Source organism: Hippocampus bargibanti, linkage group LG10 (assembly GCF_051943395.1).
Source record: "Hippocampus bargibanti isolate YZ-2025 linkage group LG10, ASM5194339v1, whole genome shotgun sequence".
Classification (NCBI taxonomy): Eukaryota; Metazoa; Chordata; class Actinopteri; order Syngnathiformes; family Syngnathidae; genus Hippocampus; species Hippocampus bargibanti.
The window spans coordinates 4,435,892-4,462,500 of NC_142743.1; the positions used below are offsets into that span (position 1 = coordinate 4,435,892).

At 42.7% G+C, this 26,609-nt stretch overlaps 1 protein-coding gene across 1 annotated transcript in view; it reads right to left on the reverse strand.

Annotated features, from left to right (window-relative positions):
* The window catches only part of grin2ab (glutamate receptor, ionotropic, N-methyl D-aspartate 2A, b), a 168,210-nt gene that overhangs the window by 136,374 nt on the left and 5,227 nt on the right, over positions 1 to 26,609 (reverse strand). Inside the window, 2 exon segments of the mRNA XM_089005460.1 lie at positions 4,336 to 4,494; positions 5,819 to 6,043. Coding sequence (XP_088861586.1) covers positions 4,336 to 4,494; positions 5,819 to 6,043 — 384 coding nt within the window.

A 26,609-nucleotide genomic window follows, 5' to 3' on the forward strand; every position in this document is an offset into this window, starting at 1 on the left:
TGAATAGGAGGTGAAACGTCCGACACCTTCAAAAAAAGTACAGATGACGGCTGAAGAAACGTTCTCATCGATATAACCGATATCGATGTCACGAGACTTTACTGTAAAACATTGCATTTCTAAGCGCCTTTAAAAAACCCTTTGTATTTCACAACAACAACAACAGAGCCGTACTATTTTGTCGCAATGACCGATGCTTGTCACTTTTGGACGTGTTTGGCATGTTCGATTTTGGCTCCCAGGTTGGACGCCAGTTCAAAAGATCAAAAGAAGCGGCGATGAGCTACGCAATCTTTTGTAATCTGCTCGGCCAAAGCTTGAAGTCTTATTCTGCCCCCCCCCCCCCCCCCCCCCCCCCCCCTCTAAGCCTACTCCCCACCCCTGAGTTTCTGCTTTGATTCAAATGGAATTGCCATTGTTCCCTCCCGCTTTCATGATCTCCTCTCCGCACCGTCCGACTCCATTTTGCTTCAAGGCCCTGTGGTGAGGCGACGAAGGGATTCCATCAAAGTTGCTTTTTTTCCAAGTTTGGCGTATTTGGTATAATGATAGCGATGTATCGATATATATTTTATGACATGGAGCGCCATAACCAGGTGGCTGGCATAGTCTACTGAAACATCTGTGCGGAGTATGGACTGGAAACCCCAAGGACAAAATGGGAAACACCTCCCAAGGTAGTAGAGAATGACCGAGCAAAGATCCTGTGGGATCGTGGTAATAGATAAAGGGCAAAGGAAAGCCATTGTCATGGATGTGGCGGTTCCGACTGATGGAAACATCAGAAAGAAGGAACATGAGAAAAATCATGAAATACTAAGAGCTCAGAGAGGAGCTGGAGAGAGCCTGTAAGGTAAAAGTGACAGTCGTGCCTATGGAGATCGGAGTACTCGGGGCAGTGACCCCCAAACTCTACGAGTGGTTGCAACAGATGGCGGGAACAACATTGAATATCTCGGTCCAGAAAAGTGCAGTGTTGGGAACAGCGCGGATACTGCGCAGAACCTTCAAGCTTCATGGCCTCTGGTGGAGGACCCAAGCTAAAATGGGGGACAGACACCACCCATGGGGGTGAGACGAGGATTTTTTTTATATATACACAAGTAACATCCGATTTACAACCGGCGCGAGTTACGGCCACCCGTACTTACGACCACAACTGCCAGACTTTTTTTTTTAATTCTACGGCTGCCACCGCTACAGCCAACGACGCGACAGAGACAGAGGTCCGTGCAGTATGATTTATTAAACTACAACACTGGTCCCAAAAAGAGGACCAGGGGAATAATCAAAAATAAAGAATACCAAAAATGACCTATATGTCGCTTTGTTCCAGCTTCAGCTATTGTTAGAGCATTATATAATTCAATATGTATGAATTCTATTGTATTTTGTGCAGCCGCCCCCATTTCAAGCTGAGATAACTCAGATCCATATTATTTAGGAATGTACTTTTTTCTGATGAAAGAAGAGAGTCTAAGGTTTCGTATGCTGTATTGAATGTTTATGTCTAAAACCCAATATTCTGTGCGTCCTGCAATTTGAGTAAAAATGATATTTAGCTTGTATTAGACATGCACATGTTGTTTTATTTTTTTCTTTTTTTTGAAGAGGCGCAGTGCCAGTGGAAGCCCCCAAAGGTGTTGAGCCACAGCCTGGTGAAAACAAAAAGCGTTTGCGCAAGACTGGTTATACCTCGAGAGCGAGCGCACAGATCTGCCACCGACGCATACACTTTTTCTTCGGAGCAGGCGTTTAATATTAAATGCCTGGCGGGGGCGGACGTACACGATGCCCCCCCTCGCTTAAAAACACTGAAAAACGCACCGGATGGCGAGGGGGTTGGTGGGTCAAAGAGGGGGCGTGGGGGGTTGGGGGGGGGGTCCCACGACACATCCGATCATGTTTAATTCACAATCTTCCATTTCCACGTCGCCGCGCGCTGGTGCTACACGCCGTGTGACCCGCAAGCCCCGCCCCCGGCAGAAGAGCAATATTTTTTTTCTCATTTCCCAAAGCGACCCCCCCAGCACCACCACCCTCATGTAATGGAAGTACAACATTCCCGACTAATCTTGTGGTCTCCTGTGGCCTTTTTCCGTGTTCTTTCCGTGACAACGGCAGACCCCTTTTCACGCAAATTAGCCTTACGCGAAATGACAAACATGCAGAAAAGCGGCAAGGTATATACTGCACCGCATCAAAAAATAGTCAGACCAGTTGAAATTTCTTTCAGAATAAAATCTATAAAATAATCAAATCTTCCCAAAGATTGTTTTTCCCAAATCAAAATTAGAAATTCACATGTATATGAAATGTTCTGATTTTGCCGTTTGATGGTGTCCGACTGAAAATTTTGTGGGGTTCCAGAAACCGGTTCAAAAACTAATTTGTTTGAAAACCGAAATATCACTTCCCATTATAATCAATGTAGTCTAGAAAACACATTCTTAAAACCACTCTTTAAATATTTTACTGCATTTTTAAAGATCTCAGTCAAACACGGCAGCTTCTGAGTAAAAAAAAAAAAAAAAAAACTTTATTAAACAACACGAACGCGTCGGTCACATTGAGACGCAACACAAGGAAGTGATGTATGAAGATGCGGAGGGTAGTCCAGGAGTCCGTTCAGGTGCGCTCACCAAGCCCCAACATTTTTTTTTCTCATTCGCCGCCGCAAATATTGCGATTTGGATTGCGCATGTATCATAATAGAAATTGACAAGTACTAGAAGTCGTCCGTCCGTCCTAACACCAAAAAGTGTTTCACACTTGCGCCCGCCCACTCGTACTCACCCGGCAGCACATCCATTACTTGACAACCCAAGTTTTTTCTCTCCCCCGCCGTCTGCATGTCGTTTGTCGTTGTCGTTTAAAAAAATACAAATTGTAGATGGATTTAAAGTTAATGAAGTATATCAATGTGAAAATAATTTACAAAAAAATATTTTGAAATGAAAATATCAATATAAAAATATTTTAACAATAATAATAATACATTTTATTTCTAAGCGCCTTTCAAAACTATCAAGGACACTTCACAGTCACAGGATATTTTTTCTGCAGGTGAGCAGCGGCAGCCACACGTGCCAGCGTTCATTCGAACGTCTCGGTTCTCGACCAATCCGATTTTCAACCAAAAAGTTTGGGTTTTTGATGCCTTGGTTTGCAACCGGAAATGGATCGGGACCAAGCTAACCACTGGACTCCCCCCGCTTCCATAAACATCACTTCCCTGTGTCTCGTCTCATTGTGACTGACGCATTAGTGTTGTTGAATAAAGTTCTTTTTTTTTTTACTAAGAAGCATACATGTTTGGCTGAGATCTTCGCAAATGCAGTAAAATAGTTAAAGAGTGGTTTTAAGAATGTGATTTCTAGGCTTGGAACATATTAAATTGTTTTATATTGATTATAATGGGAAGTGATGTTTCGGTTTCCGAACAAATCAGTTTTCTAACAAGTTTCCGGAACAAATCATGGTTGGAAACCCAGGTTTGACTGTACGGTCAAACTGGGGTTTTCGAACGTCTTGGTGCTCGACCAATTAGGTTTTCAACCAAAAATATCAGATTTTTGATGCCTCGGTTTGCAACCAGAAATGAATCTGGACCAAATTGAGCGCACCTGAACGCACCACTGGACTCCCCTCCGCTTCCTCATACATCACTTCCTTGTTTCGCGTCTCACTGCGACCGACGCATTCGTGTTGGATTGGATACCTTTAATTTGTACCTTTTTTTACCTTACGTGATGAAAGGAAGAGGAAAGGAAAGAAGTAAAAAAAAACAAAATCCAGGAGCTGCGGTAAAGAGAGACACTCTCGCCCTTTCACAGAGGAATTGTTTTTGAAAATAAAACCACCAATTGACCAAAAGGTCGGAAGGTTAGTGCTCGTTGAGAAATGAATAGAAGTCAAAAGAACAAAAAATAAATAACAAATTATATCACAACACAAAGACACAGACAGTCATTCATTCTTAAGCACTTGCTCTTTGTGACATGTGACTTTGTGTTGTTGAAGATTTTTTTTTTACCAAGAAGCAGGCGTGTTTGGCTGAGATGACCGAAAATCCTGTAAAATAGTTAAAAAGTGCTTCAAAAAGTTGTTTTCAAGGCTTTGAACAAGTTTTTGTTTTACATTGATTATAATGGGAAGTGCTGTTTCAGTTTTCGAACAAATCAGTTTTCGAACCGTTTTCCGGAACGGATTGTGGTCCAGAACTCAGGTTTGATCGCCAAATTCCCACCCAAAAAAGTCAGACAGAACCTTTTCTGAGCACCAAAATCAATTGTCAATCAATTTATCATCAACCAAGCCATGTGGTGCACTCACCTTGTCAGCCATGATCATGGACGAGCCTCCGTGCACGCCGAGCACAGGAAGTTGCGTCTGGACGGATAGGAAGTCCAGAATCTGAGCGATGGCCTCCTGGTCGGTGCCGTCGGCGAAGACGATGCCGTGGAGTCGAGAACGTGACAGCAGCTCGCAGACCTAACAAAAAAAAGGACGTTAATATGAAATGGTGCTTATTTGTCACGCCCGGACGACATTTATACAATATTTTATAAGTCACCGACAAGTTCAGGCAAAGAAGTCCAACTCAAGTCTGACAAAAAAAAGCCTTGCATGAGGTAATTTGAGTCTCAAAGCACCACCATATTCCTCTTTTACTTCTCGACTAAAAAAAATCCTCTTTCACTCCTGGAATAAAAAAATATTCTCTGACTTCTTGACGAGAAAAATAAAATAAATATTTCTCTTTTGCTTCTTGACTAAAACGAATAAAATGAATATTCCTCTTTTACTTCTTGACATAAAGAATAATAAACAAATATTCCTCTTTTACTCCTTGACTAAAAATATATCTTCCTTATTTCTTGACGAAAATAATGAATATATATTCATCTTTTAATGTTTTACTGAAAATATATTCCTTACTTAAGATATAGAAAGTCCAGGGTAATACCGCTGTGCTGATGAAGGAGGTGGGGGAAGCGCGGAGGCAGGGCTCCGCCCCCAGCTGTCAATCAGAACGTGACAATATCGAACAAGTAGAATGTTTATTTGCCGGAGCAGCATTGCACAAAATGAGGATACAAAATAACTGTTTCTTAACCAACGCGTTCAACAATTTTCGCTGAGGCGTCGGTGAGTGTCGGCGCTCGCAAACGCCGCGCCGGGCGTCCCCGACGCCTCTTTGAGACAGTTCGTTCTGCTGCGCTGCGAGATGGCAGGTTGGGCGAGTCGGCGTTGCAGACGGCCCCTGGGTCGGACCGCACGTCGGCTGTACTGACCCGCGCTGACTGAATACACATTCCTTACTTCATGACAAAATAATGTTTAGCTCTCGCCAAAAAAAAATCCGATTTTACTTCTCGATGAAAAAATAAATAAATATTCCGGTTTACCTTCTTGACAAAAAAATATATATATATTCCGGTCTTACTTCTTGACTACAAAAAAAAATATTCCGGTTTTACTTCTTGACTACAAAAAAAATATTCTGGTTTTACTTCTTGACAAAAAAAATCTGGTTTTACTTCTGGACTAAAAAAAATGACTCTTTTACTTCTTGACAAAAAAAATATTTCTATACTTCTTGACTCCAAAAAAATATTCTAAAAAAAAAAAACATTTTTTACTTATGAGCAAAACTATTCTTTTACTTCTGGACGTGGACATCAAAAAATACTGTTCTTGACAGCAAAAAAATATTCCTCTATTGACTACAAAAAAAATATTTGACTTCTGAACAAAAAAAAATAATTATTATAATCCAGGTGCTCCCCCAAGTACCCCCCCTAACTCATCTCACCTGTGTGATCACAGATTTGGGGTCGGTCTGGTTGATCCTTAAGGGCACCACCGATACGTCCAGGGCATCGTCGGGGCTCCGAGGGGGACGCAGCTCCTGGTCCGGGATCAGTCGGGTTTGGCCCATCACCACCCCCACGCTGAGCCCGGGGGGCTTCTGTGGCGCGGCCACAGATACCCACTGCCAGAGGAGGAGCAGCACCCACCACACCGCCGACATTGTGACCTGAGCGCACAAAGACCACAACGTCAGTGCATATGCGTCATTTCGATGGATCAAAAAACAAACAACTCAAGAGGCTGAATTTTTGCTGTCTTTTGTGTATTCATAGTTGAGGTGGAACAATATCAAAATCTCACGATTGGTTCATCGTCATCATATTGTGGATCACAGCATCACTAGCTGCTAGTGATAAGCGCATACTGGTAAGAGATAGCGCCCTGTTTCGGCAGTGAGCTGCATAAGCAAATATATTTTTATGTGGATTTAATAGCGTCTTTGTCAAGCCACAAGGGAAGGGAGTGTAATAATGACATTTAGGGCAAGCACGGCAGTCACGTTTGAAGTCAACTGACTTGCTCTTGATAGACGAAATCAAGTAACATATCGTTGTTCTCTTTCATGCATGAGATCAAATATCAGCAAATTTAAAATAAAAGTTATAACACAATATTGGTAATACAGTGATACATCAGTTTACGAACTTACATGTTTCCAGAAAATGTGTAAGGCAAAAAGTTCGTCTTCCAAACATTCATTTCCATTAAGAAACCATTAAAATGAGAATAATCCGTTGCCAGGTCCCCATAAAACATGTTGTCTACTAAATGAGCCTTAAAACTACACAAGATATACCCTATTGTACATATAATAAATGTGCTATTGCATTGTAATTAACAAAATAAACTGTACTGTATAATAAAGTCATTTTATTTACCTTTATGATGGTTGTCATATTATTTGTTATTATTCTTTTTTTTAACTTTATGATACTTCCAGGTTGACTGTAAAGTCAACCTGGAAGTGAATTTTGAAAGGCGCTTAGAAATGAAATATATTATTATTATTATTATTATTATTATTATTATTATTATTATTATTATTATTATTATTATTACAATGGCTGAAGGAGGAGAAAGAATGGATTGGCTTGCAGATTTTACTGTTCAAGCCATTTTCAAGATGGACTTTTCAAGAATAGATAAACATCATTCAGAAAGATTGGACAGCACAGAAGCCAGCAAAAATAGCAAATCGTATTGTAACTTGAAGTTATCATGAATCAACACGTTCATAGTAAAAATTCAAACCGTTTAATGAGCGTATTTCTTAAAGGACAACCAACGTCACTTTTTTGTTTTTTAACTGACACCAGAAAAACGTTTTATAGCATTGAAAATACCAAAAACACGCAGTATGATATTTTTAGTCAGATGCGAAACAGCAATAAAAATGACTTAAAGTGTCCAAAATCTGCAAAAAAATTGAGCTGCGAATTGGGCATTTTCAGAAAGTCCCGCCCCCAGTTCATGACGTCATGCCAAGACGTCTTGCATTGCTAGTGAATCAAAACAATGGTTTCATCTTCGGAGAATATGCTTTCTTGTTACACTTCCAGTTATGAATATGATTCAAATAGTTCTGAAGAGGAAAGCATACATGTTTGCAATCAATTAAAGAATTTATTCGTGCCATTTTGAGGCAACATTGGGGGAAAATCTCTCACCCAAAAAAGAGGCACAAAATGGCGACCTCCTGTGGCCACCTCCGTTTCCACAGGCTGATAAATTCCTTATATGGCGCTTGGACGCCCTCTTCTGGCCTTCTGGCGGCTTTTGGGTGCAACACAAGGTCCCCAGGCCAAACAAGTACAGCAAAATACATTGACGTGATGGAAGGACCGCTACAATACGTCTTTTTTACGGTCAAGGGCGGTCCTTTAGTGACGTCACGTATGGACTCGTCACCAATTCAAAAACAAGACTTCCTGAATATTCAGCGCGAGTCTTAAAACGTAAAATATAGCTATATGCGGTGGAATCTTTGTAAAATACGCTCAGTAGAAGTCATTGGAAGCCATTTTACAAACTATGGACACAACTTGTCCGGAGACGTCGGTTGTCCTTTAAGTTCCTTCTCGTCACAAGTTATTTCCTGGCCAACTGAACCCTCTAAATGACATGTGGTAAATCAGAGCACACTCACAGCTGTGGTGTGATTCAGACGGAGCACTACTGAAGGCCTATGAGTGACATGCACGGCCCGCTACTGGCATGTACAATTGATAAGACGTATATAAAACTTTTTTTAATTATAAATATATCAATAAAGTTTCATAGTGCATGTAGTTCACAATGCTGCGTTCGTAAACTGGAAAGATTTATTTGCCAACAAGCAGAAATACATCTCGAATCAAATCAATTTGTTGGGGAAGTCAAACATGTGTGGGGCGTCACCTTCCCATTTACGTGGGTCTTGGCAGATAGGTAGCCAAAAACATTCCTGATTCAAATTCAACTGTCAAATAAACTCGCCACCAGAGGGTACTGCAACTGCACAAAATAAAAACAACTTTCCCGTTTTTCATGTCTTACGTGACCTGACGACGGCGATATCGTGGCAATTTTAATCACGCGTGATCGCGATTTTGCCTTTAGAGCCTAAATGTTTCCATTATAGGAAAAATAAAAGTTTTCTTTTTGTTATTTTTTCTACACTTCTCGCAAAACGGTCATGTGACTGCCATTTATTTTGCTGTCTGCTATTGCGTGAATGCAAACTTCTTCCTCATCCGTCCATCTTACATGTGAAGTGTCACGGTTTGGTCGGGAGATTCCCGATTTTGTCAACAATACTAATAATACTCACTTTATAAAGCAAATATTGACACAATACAGACAGTTCACTTGTAAGGTGGGACAAAAGAAAACATGTTTGAAATGTAATGACCTTCGGCATGATAAAGGATTCACACAGTCACTGGCACAGCTGGTCAGGCTTTTATTAAGCAAACGTAGCAGTTAGCACGTTCATCCAGGAGTTGTTGGTGGCACAACTCACGCTCAGTCTTTTTTTACTCAGGCTCTCTCGCAGACTACTAGTTGTCGGGCCCTCCCTTTCCTCCGACTCGGCCAGCCCCCAAACATGCAAATCACAAGCACCGGACGTTACAATACTAATTGAATGTATAAATAAACAATGAAAGCCTTTTTGTTTTATTTACTTGTAATTGACACTTTTGTAAAACTCACATTATTTTAACCCACATCACAGAGTCGCGAGTACGAAACTCTCCCAATTTATGATTTCTGAAACTTAACATGTACGCATACGTGTGTCACACTTTTGAAGAGAACAAAAGTAATGGGACAATATGGTGCAATGAAGACACTTGCGGTCAAGGCCTGGTAGGAAATCCGCTGCACAGTGGTGTCGCTGAACCGTTGCAAACGTGACTTTGGGTCCATTGGTGTGAAAAAGATGAGAAGATGACCCCCTGAAGCGCAAGTGACTGTGAGTCACTGCGGTCGCGAGATCGGAAGATAAACAGTGCGCCGCCGACGCCGCCTCTTGGTGGGCAACTTTGTGGTTAATGACACCTTTGCCAAGATAATGACACGGCTGCTCTGACTCAATAACACTGACTGGAATGAAAAAAAACAGCCATCCAATTTACAACCTTTCCTTTGGCTTGAGATCCTATTTTGAAAGCTTCAGCCTGAGCTTGAAACCAGTGCTGGAGCGTCAGGGTCTGCAAGGCCTTCTCTGCTGACCTCAAACTATCCGAATCACAGACTGATTCTATGTTGTCCATGAATTCTGATGAAATCATTCCAAATTGTCTTTCGTCTTTCTTTCATTGCTTTTCTTTCCCCTGTTGTGCTGCTTCCAGACGTGTGTTTTTCGGTGGCGGGGGTGGATTTCATCGACCGACCTTTCTTCATGATGTCCATTTTTATCTTGAAAAGTCTGTCTCAAAAATGGCTCTAATAGTAATTCTGTAATCAAATCCATTTCTTCTTCTCTTCCTTCAGCCATTGTGAGTAGACAAAGCCGCGATTAAATCAACAGAACAATATATTTGCCTATGCAGCTTGCTACCGATACAGTGTGCTAGCTCTAGCCAGTACGCTCTTGCTGCAAGTGATACTATGATTGACTGGTGACTAGCCAATCATAGTTTGCATTACCCAGGACTGTGAGCAGGCCCTGCATGTCATCAACTCAAAAAGCAAAGGGGCCGGGCCAGGAGCATTTGGAGGGCGTGTTTGGGCCAGTTATACTAAACCTAAAGCATCAAATGTAGTGTGGGCAAACCTCGTAGCACAGTAAGAACACTACAACCCAATTTATTAACTGTCTTTCAAATGTGAAAAATAGCCCTTATCAGTTCAGAAATTTGTCTCAAAGTATATGCAAGATATGGCATATACATACTATTTCGCAAATGCTGGGAGGAGGAAATGTAAATAGATTAAAATAACATACGCACTGTGATTTATAAAGATGGCATCTGTTTTTAATAAGTTTCAATCGAAGGTGCAAAGTTAAAGAAATCAACATTTATTGAAAAATGGAATCACTTTCAACATTCAAAACATATTATTACACAACAAAATACTCGAGCACAATATCCATGCATCCATCCATTTTCCGTTCCGCTTATTCCTCATTAGGGTCGCGGGGGGTGCTGGAGCCTATCTCAGCTGTCTTCGGGCGCGAGGCAGGGGACACCCTGAATTGGTTGCCAGCCAATCGCAGGGCACACAAAGACGTACAACAGTCACTCTCACACTCACACCTAGGGACAATTTGGAGTGGCCAATCTGCCCGCTATGCATGTTTTTGGAGTGTGGGAGGAAACCAGAGGACCCGGAGAAAACCCACGCGGGTCCGAGGAGAACATGCGAGTAGTCATTTGCCTCCCGGCGGCGAATTAGTGGCCAACCAAATTCGGCGAGAAGGATGACGCTTGGTCAAAAACGCTGCAAGACGGCATTAGCGGGATCGGGAACAGCTGGAGCGGCAAGAAGTCACACGACATGATTGCTCAGCCGAAGCCAAACCTCGGGCTCTGTTTTCCCCGCTGAGGCGCACGACCGCGTTATTTGGTTCAGCGGCCTTCGCCTTAACGCCGACCGAATAACGCGCTGGCTGCCACGGATCGCTCACAAAATGCCATTATTTGATTTGCCGCCACTTGGATGCTTTCGTTTGGTCATGCACTCCAAATCGGGTGCGCGCTAGCCCCCACCCTCACAAAATACAGAAACAAATAAATATATATATATATATATATATATATATATATATATATATATATATATATATATATATATATATATATATATATATATATATATATATATATATATATATATATACAGTAAAGTCTCGTTATATCGATATTCAAGGGAGTCCGAAAAAATATCGATATAACCGGGACTATCGATATATCCGACCCTGTTTACATGTTATTTTCCTCCGTGCGTGCATAGAAATAGTATCGATATAACCGGGATTATCGATATATCCGATATCGATATAACGAGACTTTACTGTGTATATATATATATATATATATATATATATATATATATATATATATATATATATATATATATATATATATACAGTAAAGTCTCGTTATATCGATATTCAAGGGAGTCCGAAAAAATATCGATATAACCGGGACTATCGATATATCCGATCCTGCGCCGAACTGCATTAAACAAAAGCCGCCAAAAGAGGGCAGCCAAGCGCCATATAAGAAACGGAGCTGGCCATTAGCTCCCTTTTTTTGGGTCAGAGATGTTCCCCCAATGTTGCCTCAAAATGGCACATATAATTCTTTAATGATTGTAAACATGTATGCTTTAATCTTCAGAACTACAGTGTATTTGAAACATATTCATAACTGGATGTGTAACAAGAAAGCATATTATCCGAATCTGAAGCCATTGTTTGGATTCACAAGCAATGCAAGACGTCTTGGCGTGAAGTCATTTTTATTTGCATTTGAATAAAAAGTGACATCGGCTGTCCTTTAATACACAGTATGGAATGTTAATAATTTTCAAAATCATTGCGCTTCAGCAGACAAAACAAGAAACATTGTTGCAAAAAACGATTGCATTCATATACAGTACAGTGGGCATGTACATAACACAACAGGGAAACTGCAACGCTTACATCTTACTGTATTATGTATACAATTTAAAAAAGTCATCAATCTTCTTCTGCTTCCCATTTTTACCTTTTAACACAAACACTTCAATCTCGTCTGCTACACACGAGCTAGCGTCTGAAAATGAAAATGGCTTTGCTACATAGGTGCTGGGCACGTAACCAAGTCACCTGACCAAGTCGACCAATGGCGCGACTGATGGCATGACACGTAACCAAGACACGTGACCAAGTTGACCAATGGCGCGACCGATGGCGTGTCACGTGACAAAGTTACACGGCCAAGTCGACCAATAGCGCAACCGATGGCGGCTCATGTGACCAAGTCGACCAATGGCGCGACCGATGGCGGCTCACGTAACAAGACACGTGACCAAGTTGAGCAATGGCGCGACGGATATATCGATATAAACAACAAAAATGGCCGGCGGGGGATGAAAAGGAGCACCGTAATAACCGGATTATCATAATAACCGGGTATCGTACTAAACGGTACTAATTATACATAAAAAGACTAGAAATGTGCAAGGGAAATGAAAATAGTATCGTAATAAGCGGTACTATCGATATAACCGATATCGATATAACGAGACTTTACTGTATATATATATACACACACATCGATGAGAAGGTTTCTTCAGCCGTCATATGTACAATTTTAAAGGTTTCAGACGTTTCACCTCCTATCCAAGAGGCTTCGTCAGCGAACTAAAGTCTGACTGGTCGTATCGGCCCTATTTATATATCCCTAATGTCCAGGCATGGCGGCGCCGGACACAGCTATGATAGGTCACTACTCTTAGGTTGGGGGGAGCAGAGGACCCCTCCCTGTGGCCCTACTGATTGTTCCTACATTCATGACTAACGACTGGCCTATTTCCCCCACTCCCACCGGCACAAAATGGCGAGCTCATATGGCCAGCTCCGTTTCTTATATGGCGCTTGGATGCCCTCTTTTGGCGGCTTTTGTTAATGCAGTTCGGCGCAGGACGGATATATCGACAGTACGGTTATATCGACTTTTTTTCTAACTCCCGAGAACATATATATATATATATATATATATATATATATATATATATATATATATATATATATATCCCGCTTATTCCTCATTAGGGTCGCGGAGGGGTGCTGGAGCCAATCCCAGCTGTCTTCGGGCACGAGGCAGGGGACACCCTGAATTGGTTGCCAGCCAATCGCAGGGCACACACGGACAAACAACAGTCACTCTCACACTCACACCTAAGGACAATTTTGGAGTCTTCAATCTGCCTGCCATGCATGTTTTTGGAATGTGGGGCCGGGGAGAACATGAGAACATGAAAAACTCCACACAGGGAGGCCGGACCGAGACGCGAACCGGCGACCTCTGCACTGTGAAGCCGGTGTACCACCACATACTACTACTGGACCGCCTATATATATATATATATATATATATATATATATATATATATATATATATATATATATATATATATATATATATTATATATTTTATTTTGAATGTGAGGAATGTCGGAGCCATTCGACTGCCATCGCTGGACACCAAAGGGGCCGTTGTGCTTTTTTGCGCCTGTAATGGGCAGCATCTTCACAGCCCCGCTTTGTTTAGCGGAAAGGTCAGTGCTGTTCGACAGTCTGCGGCTGGATGGATGCATGGCTTGAGGAACCCGCGATAAGAAGAAAGGAGCATCGGCGCAGAGCGCCGATGCGTATGTGGAACTGCTGCGGCTTGGAATTGAAGCAGATGTATGTGGAACAGGAGATGTGAGACAATCTCTTTTCGTCAATGGATGCTACAGCTGCGTGTTTGCTTTCAACATTTAGCTTGTAGTCGACGTGCACATTCCACCATGATGTCCCTGATCCACTGGTGGAAAGACGCTTTGATCCTGTCCTCTTTCATCTAGAACTGCTTCATGTCATCACAAAGAGGGTACAGCAAGTCCTGAAGAATGAATGTCTCTCTGTGTCTTTGATTTGTCAGACACTATGACAAATGCTGTCATATTATTTGTTATTTAGTTTTTTTTTTGTTCTTTTGACTTCAAGACGGCGCCGCGAGAATGGCTGCCTTTCCAGCAGCTCATGTATTTTGTTTTTCTACTTTCATTCCTTTCATCACTTTGCTGCTGTGAAATGTAAATTTCTCCACTGTGAGACTAATAAAGGCAAATCCAATCCAATCCAATCCAGTGTATTTCTTTCATTACAATATAATAGCACATTTATTATCCATAGAATAAAGTATATTGTTTGTAGTTTTAAGTCTTATTTAGTAGAAAATTATATTTTATGGAGACCAGGGAACCGACTATTCTCATTTTAATGGTTTCCTATGGGAAATTAATGTTGGGGATACACACTTTTCACCTTACATACTCTGTCTGGGAACCAATTAAGTGTGTAAGCCAAGGTCCCACTGTATCTATTTTTTTGGGGTAAAAATAAATGTAAAGAATAAATAAACAAAATAAAATGGCACCACCATAATAGGTTTTGATTTCACTAGACGTGTTTATCTCCCCCCCTTGGGCAGCCCCAATTCCAAACGGCGACTCTCGTCAGATTTATGCGCATATCCACGCTCTCAATCTGCATGAAATGAGCAGCTAATGATGGCTAAACAGGAAGTGAAAGGGGAGCTAAAATGCGAGCGAGGCATGGAGTCGGACGAAAGATACATCGGGGATACATTTTATGACGCCAGTTCCCCGTCGTCATGCTAATGAAGCCAGTGGTTGAGATGAGGCCAATGCGGTGGGATTCAGTAAACATATATGAGTGAGCCAGCCATTATCTTTGAGTGAGGGGGGCGGGAGAAGGGTTGGGGTAGGTAGGGTTAATAAAATATTCGGCAAAGCCGCAGATCCTCCGGCTTGTACGGCAAGTGCTTCACTTTTGTCAAAAGCGTCTCCTGCAGTGGACCGCTCCTCTTCAATGCAATCCTCCATCTTGTCATCTTGGCAGCATCGCCTTCTTATTCTTTTTTTTTTTACTGCTAAATGCATTTGCATGTCCAAGACAAGCACACACGCCACCGATCGCATGCGAGTTGCGTCACGGATGACAGGGCAAACTTCCGGCCCGCTTGTTTTGATCCAGTAAATAGCACGCATGTTACGTTATGCATTAGCCGAACAACAACCACACCAATAAGTCAATGACATGAGCAAGGTTGGAGATCTTGTCCTAAATAGTCAGTGGCTTTTAGCTAACGTGAGGCCGAGATATAGAAAAGCTCGACGGATGAATTGACATGTTCATTAGATCTTTGAAAACGCTCTGTATTTTTATTAACAAATGAAACACAGTCCAAGGTGGCTTTTCGACCAGAATCCATTCCAGGAAACCTGTTTAAAAATGGATGTGGTTGAAAAGCGTCTGTGTAAGCTCTCAGTTGTACAGGAGTGGTCAATTGATGAAAAGGTTTCTTCAGCCGTCATCTGTACTTCTTTGAAGGTGTCGGACGTTTCGCTTCTTATGCAAGATGCTTCTTCAGCGAACTAAAGTCTTGCTGGTAGTTTCGGCCCTTTATATATCCCTACTGTCCAAACATGGCGGTGCCAGACTTTGCTATGATTGGTCCCTGCTCTCAGGTTGGGGGGAGCAGAGGACTACTTCCTCCACTGATTACTTCTATTGTCCTGACTGACGACTGGCCTGATTGCCCCATTTGCCCTGGTATCACTTCATCAGCATAACTAAGCCTATGTTGCCTAAGCAGTCTCTTGTACGAATGATCCAAATTGAACCCCACACTACCATGGTGGGTAAGTGAAGGATTTTGCTGTTTTATGAAAATAGCTTCTTTTACTCCCCTTTCAAACCATCTATTTTCTTTCGCTAAGATTTTAACCTCATTGTCGTCAAATGGGTGGTTGGTAGCTTTTAGGTGCATATGTACTGTCGATTGAGGCACACATTATCCGTGCGATGTTGATAAAGTATTTTTTGACAATTTGTTTAGTCTCCCCAATGTATTGTTCTTTACAATTTTTATTTTTACAATGTATTGAATAAACTACATTACTTTGTTTTTCTTTGGCTGCCTATCTTTTGGATTCACTAATTTTTGGCTTAAAGTGTTTATCGATTTGAAATAAGTACGAATTTTGTGTTGCCACAGTACTCTGTAGTTTTTCAGAAACTCCTGCAATGTAAAGTACTGCTAATCCCGACTGCAGTATCACCCCATGTCTGTTGGAAGAAGAAATATGCTCATCATCTCATCCAGCAAGGCAAAACACACACACACACACACACACACACACACACACACACACACACACACACACACACGCACGCACACACGCACGCACACACACACACACACACACACACACACACACACGCACACACACACACAGGCGTGGAGAATTAGTAATGCAGACAGGACGGCGGGTCACCTTGACACGGTGACGATGTGTCATTTGGGGGGTGTCAGCACTTTTGTGAAGAGGTCGGAATGAGCTCATAAGAGACATTTTGAAAGCCATCAAAAATACGCCAGACAGGTTGACGGCAATCAAGTTGATACGCTTTCTATTCCGCTTACGTTTTGCAAGGACAATTTTTTCTTTCTTTCTCTAGATGCAAACTATTTTTTGGTTGTCAGGCTATTTTGCTGTTCCAAATGTGACACAATTTGATGTGAAACGACTCAAAATCCTCCAAGATTCGCCGAGACGGTCCCAAAAAGCTTCAGTGGGCTCACGTGGGTTGTCAGAGGTTCACCGAATCTCTGCGCTACTTCCGCGGAAGCAGCTAGCTAGCAACAGCTCTTGCGGAGTCACTTCTAAGTCCATAATCGTCACCCAGGTGGCGGCGAATACGTGAATTGTCTATATTATCACACTCATAAAGTTACGACTAGAAAAGACGGAGAAGCTACATGCTAAGATAGCTCCCCAATCAACCGAGTAGCGTAAGACAAACAGTTTTTGGTCAAAAAACGATTTGATGGAGACGTTCAAAAACCGAGGTCTGACTCTACAGTTAAAGATGGGTTTTTGACCATAATTTGTTCAAGAAAGCAGTTCGAAAACCGATTTGGTCGAAAACATTTCCCATTAGTATCAACGGAATCAATGTTGTTTTTTTCATTTTAATTCATATTAGTTATTTTTGATTGTGATATAACAATACAAAAACGTCAACTCACAATGGAACGATACACGAGGATGATGCGTGGGTATTGGGTAACAATGAGACTTTTTTTTTTTTTGTGTGATTCGTCGTCTTATTGCGCTTCAAATTGTGGAAAATGGGGCAAGCAACTTTATGGCCGGGCAGGCAATTTTTCAGAGTTGTCTGCCCTGGTGTCCGCTACCTTTTTGTCATGAGTTTCAGACACTGGTGATAATATAAGCAATGAGCGTATTCGCCGCCACCTATGACAGACTTCGGAGTGACTCTGCAGGAGCTGTTGCTAGCTAGCAGCTTCTGTGCAAGTAGCGCAGACATCTTCTATGAATCTTTGGCAACCTGCGTGAGCCCGCTCAAGTTTTTCGGGACCGTCTCGGCGCTTCTTGGAGGAATTTGGAGTCGTTTCACATTCAATGTTGTCACGTTTTGGAGAATTTACGGGAATGTTTTTGCATTGCGCAATGCTCCTGGAGGATAGACGTACTTGTGGAAAGTTTGGCGGATTTATGATCCTTCACTGTCACCTCGCTGTATAAGTTTGCGTGGAAAGGTTGGCAGCCGTCACTTTGTTTCCGTTTTTCGCCGAGCTTTTCAAGGAGTCAGAGAAAAAATGTCCCATTTGCATTCAATATTTGATGAGGGACCTTTTTACACGCGAGCGCCGGTGGGCAAGTCGTCTCAAACAGCAGGATCATCAAAGTCATCAAGATGCTTACGGTCAAAATGACAAAGAAGGCGCCTCCCCAAATGTCGACTAGCAAGACGAGACAAAAACACACGCACAAAAAATAATAATACAAAAAACAAAAAGCAGGAAGCAGTCGGGATCGTCTCAACCAAACGTTTCAGAGTCAACTATATTTTAGTCCAGCCAAAGAGCAGAAACCACACTCGGGAGTTACATCTGCTTTATGCTTTTCTAAAATCACACAAAGAAACATAGATCGAGGAAAAGGTTTCTTCAGCCATCATCTGTACTTCTTTGAAGGTGTCGGACGTTTTGCTTCTCATTCCAGAGGCTTCGTCAGCGAATTTGGGGGGAGCAGAGGATTATTTCCTGAGGCTACATTGATTACTTCTATATTCCTGACTGATTATGTGGTCGCTGACTGGCCTGATTGTTTTCCACTGGTAGCACCTCATCAGCATAACTAAGCCTATGTGGTAACGATCTCAGAAGTGTGTCGTAAAGACGATCCAAATTAAACCTCACCCCACCATGGCAATTTAGTGAAGGGTTTTGCTGTTTTATGAAAATAGCTTATTTTACTCCCCTTTCAAACCATCTATTTTCTTTCTAAGATTTTAACCTCACTGTCGTCAAATGTGTGGTGCTAGCTTTTAGGTGCATATGTACCGCAGATTGACGCCCACTAGTATTATCTCTGCGATAATAATAATACAATAATAAATTACATTTTAAGCGCCTTTCAAAGCTCTCAAGGACACTTTACAGTCACAGACAAGCATAGGTACTATAATAAATAAAATATCATTACAAATACAATGCAATGAATAAAATACAATTATAAATAGAAACAAGAGAGAGAGCTACACAGAAAATGCAATTTTAAATAGGTGGGTTTTGAGAAGGAACTTGAAGGTGGGAAGAGAATTGATTTTACGAATGTCGGTAGGAAGTGAGTTCCAAAGTTTGGGGGCAGAGCAGCAGAAGGCTCTGTCACCCATCATGATGAGACAGGCAGGGGCGGGGGGCACACAGAAGCGGAGGGAGGAAGAGAATCTGAGGGAACGAGAGGGAATAGAAATTTGAAGAAGGTCAGATAGGTATGGGGGGGCGAGGTTAGGGATAGCTTTAAACGTATAAAGAACAATTTTAAAGTTGATTCCATATTTGACCGGGAGTCAGTGGAGCTCTTGGAGGACAGGGGTGACGTGGTGAAAGGATAAGGTTCTGGTGATCCAGGCTGAAGAATTCTGGACGAGTTGAACTTTGTGGAGAAGTTTCTGAGGGACACCAAAGAGAAGTGAATTGCAATATACAATCCGGAAGGTGACAAGATGATGAACAAGGATAGCAGTGGTGTGAGGAGTGAGGGACGGGCGAAGACGATTGATATTGCGTAGGTGGAAGTACGCAGACCGGGTTAAGTTATTTATATGGGAGTGGAAAGATGTGTGCTGTCAAGAATGATACCTAGGCTTTTCACCTGATGGGAGGGAGAAACGGTCGAATTGTCAATAGTGAGAGAGAAACTGTTAGCTTTGCTCAAGGTGGTCTTGGTACCAACGAGGAGAATTTTAGTTTTTTCACTGTTAAGTTTGAGGAAGTTATGGGTAAACCAGGATTTAATTTCAGAGAGGCAGAGTGAAACGGAATAAGGTGGAAGAGAGGTGTTTTGGCGTTTTGATAATTTGTTTAGTCTCCCCAATCTATTGTTCTTTATAATTTTCATTTTTACAATGTATTGAATAAACTACACTACTTTGTTTTTCATTCGGCAGCCTATCATTTTTGCCTTAAACAAACAAAGAACTAACTAACGAACTCAACAAATAAATAAATGAGCGACTTAAATAAATAGCCAAACCCCATCCCTTTTCAATTGCTGCTGTGGACTGCAAATTTCCCCATTGTGGGACGAATAAAGGTATTCTGATTCTGATTCTGATTCTGATTCTGATTCAAATACATATATATATATATATATATATATATATATATATATATATATATATATATATATATATATATATATATAGCATGAATAAATAAGCCAACAAATAATTCAATAAACAAATAAATAAGTAAATAAATAAACAGATAAATAAATAGACAAATAAATAAATTAATAGAAACATTAATAAATGAATAAATAAATAGAGGAATAAATAAATAACTAGACAACACTAATATAAATTTAAATTAATTAATTGCGAGAAAAATAAATAAACGAATGAATGAATAGACAAATATAGAAACAAATAGACAAAAAAAAATAGACAAATAAATACATAAATAATTACATAAATAGATAAATAAATAAATAAATAAATAAATAGATACATAAATCGATACATAAATAGATGAATACATAATGATTTTTTTATTAAGTTGATGTGCACCCATGAGAAAGGAAGCATGAAAGGAAGCATGGAAGGACTCTGGAAGGAAGGAATGAAGGAAGGAAGGAAGGAAGGAAGGAAGGAAGGAAGGAAGGAAGGAAGGAAGGAAGGAAGGAAGGAAGGAAGGAAGGAAGGAAGGAAGGAAGGAAGGAAGGAGAGTCAAAGTAGGAAAGGAAAGGAAAGGAAAGGTACAAGTCAGGATGAAGGAAGAATTGCAGAGTGATGTAATTTCAGTCTGAAAGGGGGGTCAGGCAGAGGAAAAGCAAGAAAGAAAAGAAGGACGGGGGGATGAGGAAGGAAGAAATGAGGCGTGAAGAGAAGCTTGAATGAAGAAAAACAAGTCAATAAGCGTGACATCAAATCATGGGAGCAAGAACCAATGAAGGAAGGAAAAAAGGGTGTACAAAAAGGAAGGAGGGAGGAAAGAAGGAAAGGAAAGGAAGAAAGGCAGAAAAGAGAAGGCCAATGGGCTATATTTGAAGAGACAAATGACAATCAGAGAAAAAAAGTCTTACACTGCCTTTACTGTACATGTGATGGGAGACGCAAAGCATCAAAGTTTCACAAGTTAGGGGCCGGGGGAGTAAGGGGGGTAAGGGGGGGGGGCATTTTGCCGTCAATTTCATGTGGCGGGCAAAGCGGGAAGCGGGCAGCAGCGCTTGGCCCGCCCGAAGCGTTTGCATCATTCACATTTCATTGCTGATAAATATGAAGAAGGACGGACGGGCAGCCCGAAAGGAGGAATGCCCTCAAAGCCGTTGCTTTGAGGGCGTTTGGTAGAGGTGAGTGGGCGGATTGGTTGCGAAGTCAAAGGCCTGAAAATGAAGTCGGGATGGAGCGGCGCCAGGTTCCGAACTCTATTGAATGCCGACCGGAGCATCTCGCCGACCTTGGAGACAACGGCGCCGACTGATAAGATTGATGGGCTGTGTCACTTTGAGCAACATCACAAATCAAACTTGTGAGATTCCAGGCTCATCTATAGAGCTAACTAGCTAGCAGCTAGTGATCGAGCTATTCAGCTAGCTAGCTGATCCCTTAGATTACAGGTGTCCAAGTCAAGGCCCAGGGGCCAAATCTGGCCCGCCACATCATTTTATTCAGCCCGCCAAAGCAAATCAAACCTGTGAAATTCCAGGCTCATCTATAGAGCTAACGAGCTAGCAGTTATCGATAGATCTATTCAGCTAGCTGGCTAATCCCTTAGATCACAGGCATCCAAATCAAGGCCCAGGGGCCAAATCTGGCCCGCCACATCATTTTATTCGCCCCGCCGAAGCAAATCAAATGTGTGAAATTCCAGGTTTATCTATAGAGCTAGCTAGCTAGCAGATAGCGATCGAGCTATTTAGCTATCTGGCTGATCCCTTAGGTGCAGGTGTCCAAGTCAAGGCCCGGGGGCCAAATCTGGCCTGCCACATCATTTTATTCATCCCGCCGAAGCAAATCAAATTTGTGAAATTCCAGGCTTATCTATAGTGCTAACTAGATAGCAGCTAGCGATCGAGCTATTCAGCTAGCTGGCTAAACCCTTTGATCACAGGTGTCCAAGTCAAGGCCCGGGGCAAAATCTTGCCCGTCACATCATTTTACTTGGCCCGCCAAAGAAAATCAAGTATGTCAAGCGTCATGATGCTTGCTAAAGTCCCAACCCAAAATTCCAATTGTCCCATGTCCACCACAATAACAGTCATCACATTTGCCTTCAAATTCGAAAACTAGTTATTCATGAATTTGGACCTGCAACCTTGCGGTTGGGAGATGACCCGCGGGTGACAGATGATTGAAACATCGGATCATTTGACAGAAACCAGTCAGCTGATCTTGTCAGCGTCTGGTAGCGTCTGATGTATAACACGAGTGGGTGATGTCACTTCTTATCCCACGATACCCCCCTTCCACCACCACCACCCCGCCCCACCGGTAAACCAGTGACATGCAGTCAGGGGAGGCAGTTGAGGCTGTGCCTCACCTATCATCATGGAAATATCAAATGACAAAATAAATTAAACTGTCATGATCTGGTTGGCGACCAACGGGGGGCGCTGTCGGCCCCGCCTGCACCTGCACAGGTGCTGGTCGTCCCGATCAGATTGGCGACCAGCGGGTAGCGACGTCAGCTCTGCCGGCAGCCTCGCAGGTGCTGGTCGTTATAATCAATGACACTTAAAAGGACACCTGGCACGATCATCCGGTGCCGATTCATTGTTTGTTTGCTGCTTGGTTGCAGCATGCATCGTGTACGTGTTTGTTTAACCTTGGCGGACTTTTACACTTGGTTTTCTTTTGCTACTTTGTATTTTTTCCATTCAGATCATTTTGATGTTTTACATTTTGTTCCTGCTGACTTTTATTTTAATACAATTTGTCAAACAACCTCCTGCTCCCTCCTGCCTGCTTTTTGGGATCCGAACCCGCCATCACCACCTCGCAAAAACGTGACAGAATGAATCGGCCAACTATCGGATCCCGCAGGTACATCGGACCCGTCTCATTTCAACCCTGTGCCTGGCAATGCTACGTCCACGTTAGCGCAAGCCTCGTCGCGTTTGAATCGCGTCACTCGACGAGCCGCAACGTCCACGTAAACGTCCGGCCGAGACCTACTTCCAGGTGGCCGTCCAGGGTGACCCTGGGTGACTGGCATTGCACGCCCACGTCCAGCCACGCTGTCGTCGTGCATGACGAATTGAGTCTCATCCACGACGAGCCGTGCAACGTCCGCGTCAATGTCAGTCCGAGACCCCACTCACCGCTGGATCCCGGAGCGGCTCTGGACTGGTCTCGTTCCCCCGGAGCCGGGCAGTTCACGCCCACGTCGGCGTCCGGCCGAGACCTGGTCCCATACGGCCGTACGGGGTGCCATTCTGCGCCTGGCAGTTCGACGTCCACGCAGAGCCATGCGCCGTCGCGTGAACGTGCGAGAGGGATCGCACTCACGCCCACGACGATCCGTGCCGCGTCTTCGTCCACCCCAGGCCGAGTCCCGTTCCCATCAGGCCGCCGCCCGTCGTATGCTGGAGAGGCAGCGGTTGCCCTCTCCACCGACCGTTCCCTGGCGAGTGGACCTTTTTGGGAGACTGTTGGGACTTCTGGAAGCAGCCCCTTGAAGGGGGGGTACTGTCATGATCTGGTTGGCGACCAACGGGGGCCGCTGTCGGCCCCGCCTGCACCTGCACAGGTGCTGGTCGTCCCGATCAGATTGGCGACCAGTGGGTAGCGACGTCAGCCCTGCCGGCAGCCTCGCAGGTGCTGGTCGTTATAATCAATGACACTTAAAAGGACACCGGGCACGATCATCCGGTGCCGATTCATTGTTTGTTTGCTGCTTGGTTGCAGCATGCATCGTGTACGTGTTTGTTTAACCGCAGTGACTATGCTAACTGTGCTGGCTTGCTCTGCAGTGAGACCGCATTGCTGTCCCTCTGCATATCGCGAATAAAGTGTTCAAACACTTTTAGTATATGAACTAAATTTCTACACTTTAGCTGGTGTGTATAATGTACAGTCACTGTGCATTATGAACACTGTACGACAGTGTTTATTTTACTTTTATCAAAACTGTGTGCATAGGCGAGGCAGCAGTTCTAGTGCCTCATGACAGGGGACGCTGGTGATTACAGAGATTCTTGCGCCTCCTCGGTTGCAGAATAATAGAATTAGTGGGAGCAAGCTACAGTAAACAGTTAGCAAGTTAAGTGACACCATCCAGTCATTTTTTCGTGTTGCATGGCCTTATTTTCAGAATGGAGGATTACATATCTAAATTGAAAGAAATAAAGATACTTAAAACTGAAGAAAGATAAGGAAGGCTTCTACAAAGAAGGTATTGATGCCTTTCTTCAGAAGAAGCAGTGCATGGACTCCATTTACAAGTAAAGGTAACACGATAATAACATTTTTTTTAATTATTTTTTTCTATGCTACAGTTTATCTAAAGAATGCTGACATGACATTTTAAACAAAACACGTTAACTGTTGCCAATCAAATTGTGAATAAGCTACTCTGTAGAGTTCATATGTTTGTAAATCTGACTGTGATGACGTCAGTACCTCACCAGCCATGAACCTCACCGCACGTCACTGCGGTAAACATGTTTAAATATGGAACACAAATCAGCTGCAAAGATACGGACGGCTTTACGTGGGGATGGGGGGGGGGTCACAGGGTCTCTGATGAGAGCCGGCCAGACTGTCAAGCATGTTTGTTGACATGAGCACCCGATATTGTTCAAATTGAAATGTCGCCACTTCCCCCTCGGGACAGTGTTTAATTTCTTATTTTATTTACCTTCCGTTCCAAAGCAGGCATTCAGGCAAGGCTGAATGTTGTAGATTAAGGTTTCAGAACCAGGTTTGTAGGGGCAGAAAATCAAAATTTTGGGGAGTTTCAGGGTACGGTTTCAAGATGGGTTGCTGCGTAATAGGGTTGCATAATTTTGGTGAGCAGACAGGACTATCTGGACAGTTTTGCGAAGCAGGGCTTTGAGCCAGAGTTGGGGTTTTAAATCTAGGTGGAGATTGTCTGGTAGGGTTTCAAGCCAAAGATCAAGATCCAGATTATCGTTTCTAGTCAGGTCAGATTACGGTCACACAAGAAGGTCGTGAACGTTAGAAGACATGTTCCAAAAGCAGACTTTCAGGCAAGGCTGAATGTCATCGCTTAAGGTTTCAAAACCGGGTTCGTAGAGGCTGCAAATCAAATGTTTTTTTTTTATTGCTTAGTACGGTTTCAAGCCGTGTTGCTGTGTGAAAATCACCATCCACCTTGGTTAAACTCACGACAGGATTTGGGGTTTCAGGAGGTTTTTGCGGGGTCTCAATGCAAAACAATGTCCGCCGCGTCTCAATATTGAGCTTGCCTTTGCTTTCAAAATGGATGACAGATGGAAGCAATCCACACTAAGGCACGGGGGTGTTAATATTGATGTGTGTGTGCGAGTGCGAGTGTGACACTGAGGGTGTTTGTGGTGACGCCAATGAGCCACGAAAGAATTAGCATTGCGGCAGATAAACGCTCAGGTTTGGCGGCCCTCCTCAGTCAGTCAGTGTGGCTTCCAGATGCCGCCGACAGATGTTGACGTTTGACGACGAATCTTCCGTTTAATGGCCGAGGAAACTGTGACGATCCGCCACCAAGAAATAAGGGTGGCGGCAGCTGGTACGGCTCTCATATTTGGGCGCTTTTTGTCACGGGCACCTCCGAAAAGGCGGGAAAGCTTTCAAATTCGCGTCAAACGGGGATCAGGCGTGCGAGGGACTGAAATTCACACAAAGCATGGCTTGGATTTTCCTACCAGGGTCTCCGAGTCAGCTTTTGGATTTCCAAGTGCGGTTTTGAGTCAAAGGACTGCAAGCCAAGGAAAGGATTCCAAATGAGAAATAAGGTTTTAAGACGAGGTTATTCTCTCAAAATAGTTTGTGTTTCAAACTAAGATTTCCAACGAGGCTTTGAAAAAAAGGTACCAAATTAGGGTTTCTACTTTGGTTAAAAAGAAGATAGGGTCTCAACACGGTTAGGGTCAGGATTTGGTCAATTTCTCCAAACGGATTCATAATACTGTGCAAATCGGGCTTTTCAGGTTTCATCTAGCACAGACGTCGGCAACCCGCGGCTCCGGAGCCGCATGTGGCTCTTTCACCCCCCTCCTGCGGCTCCCTGCAGCTTTAGAAAATAAATAATAAGTATTTAATTTAATGTATATATTTTTAGTTCGTTCGTTTTTAAAATGTAATTCTAAATTTGAAGATTATGGTGATTATAAATAATACAAAATAAAACGTATTCAATTTTTTTGTCGCTCATAATATACGTCACAATCATCGACAGTGGACGTATATCCGGTCACAACCGCCAAATTGCGCACGATTTCTTGAATTTTTCGACCGGCAGGTAGGCCAACTATGGATAAATCTAAGAAAAGAAGAGTGTCTGAAGAAAACACAACGTTTAATAATACGTGGGCAGATTCGTTCGCCTTCACTGCTGACGAGACGGGTTTATGCTTTATATGTAATGAGAAGTTAGCAAACAACAAAAAGTCAAATGTCGTAAGACATTTCCAGAACAAACACACAGTCTTTGCTCAAAAATATCCGGATGGAGATGAGAGAAAAAGAGCCGTTTCGGAACTGATGCGGAAGGCTGATCAGAGCAAAAATCATTTTAGGAAGTGGAGGAAATCTACAAATTCAGCTACATATGCTAGTTTTGTGGCCGCTCAGGTAATAATCAGGCACGGGAAGCCGTCAAATAGACATTAAGTATTATATTTGAAAGTAATCTTCAACCCAACGTCTTTTTTTCGGAGTTTAAAATGTTTTTGTTGCGTGCAGAAATGTAATTTTGCTTCTCTGTAACAGT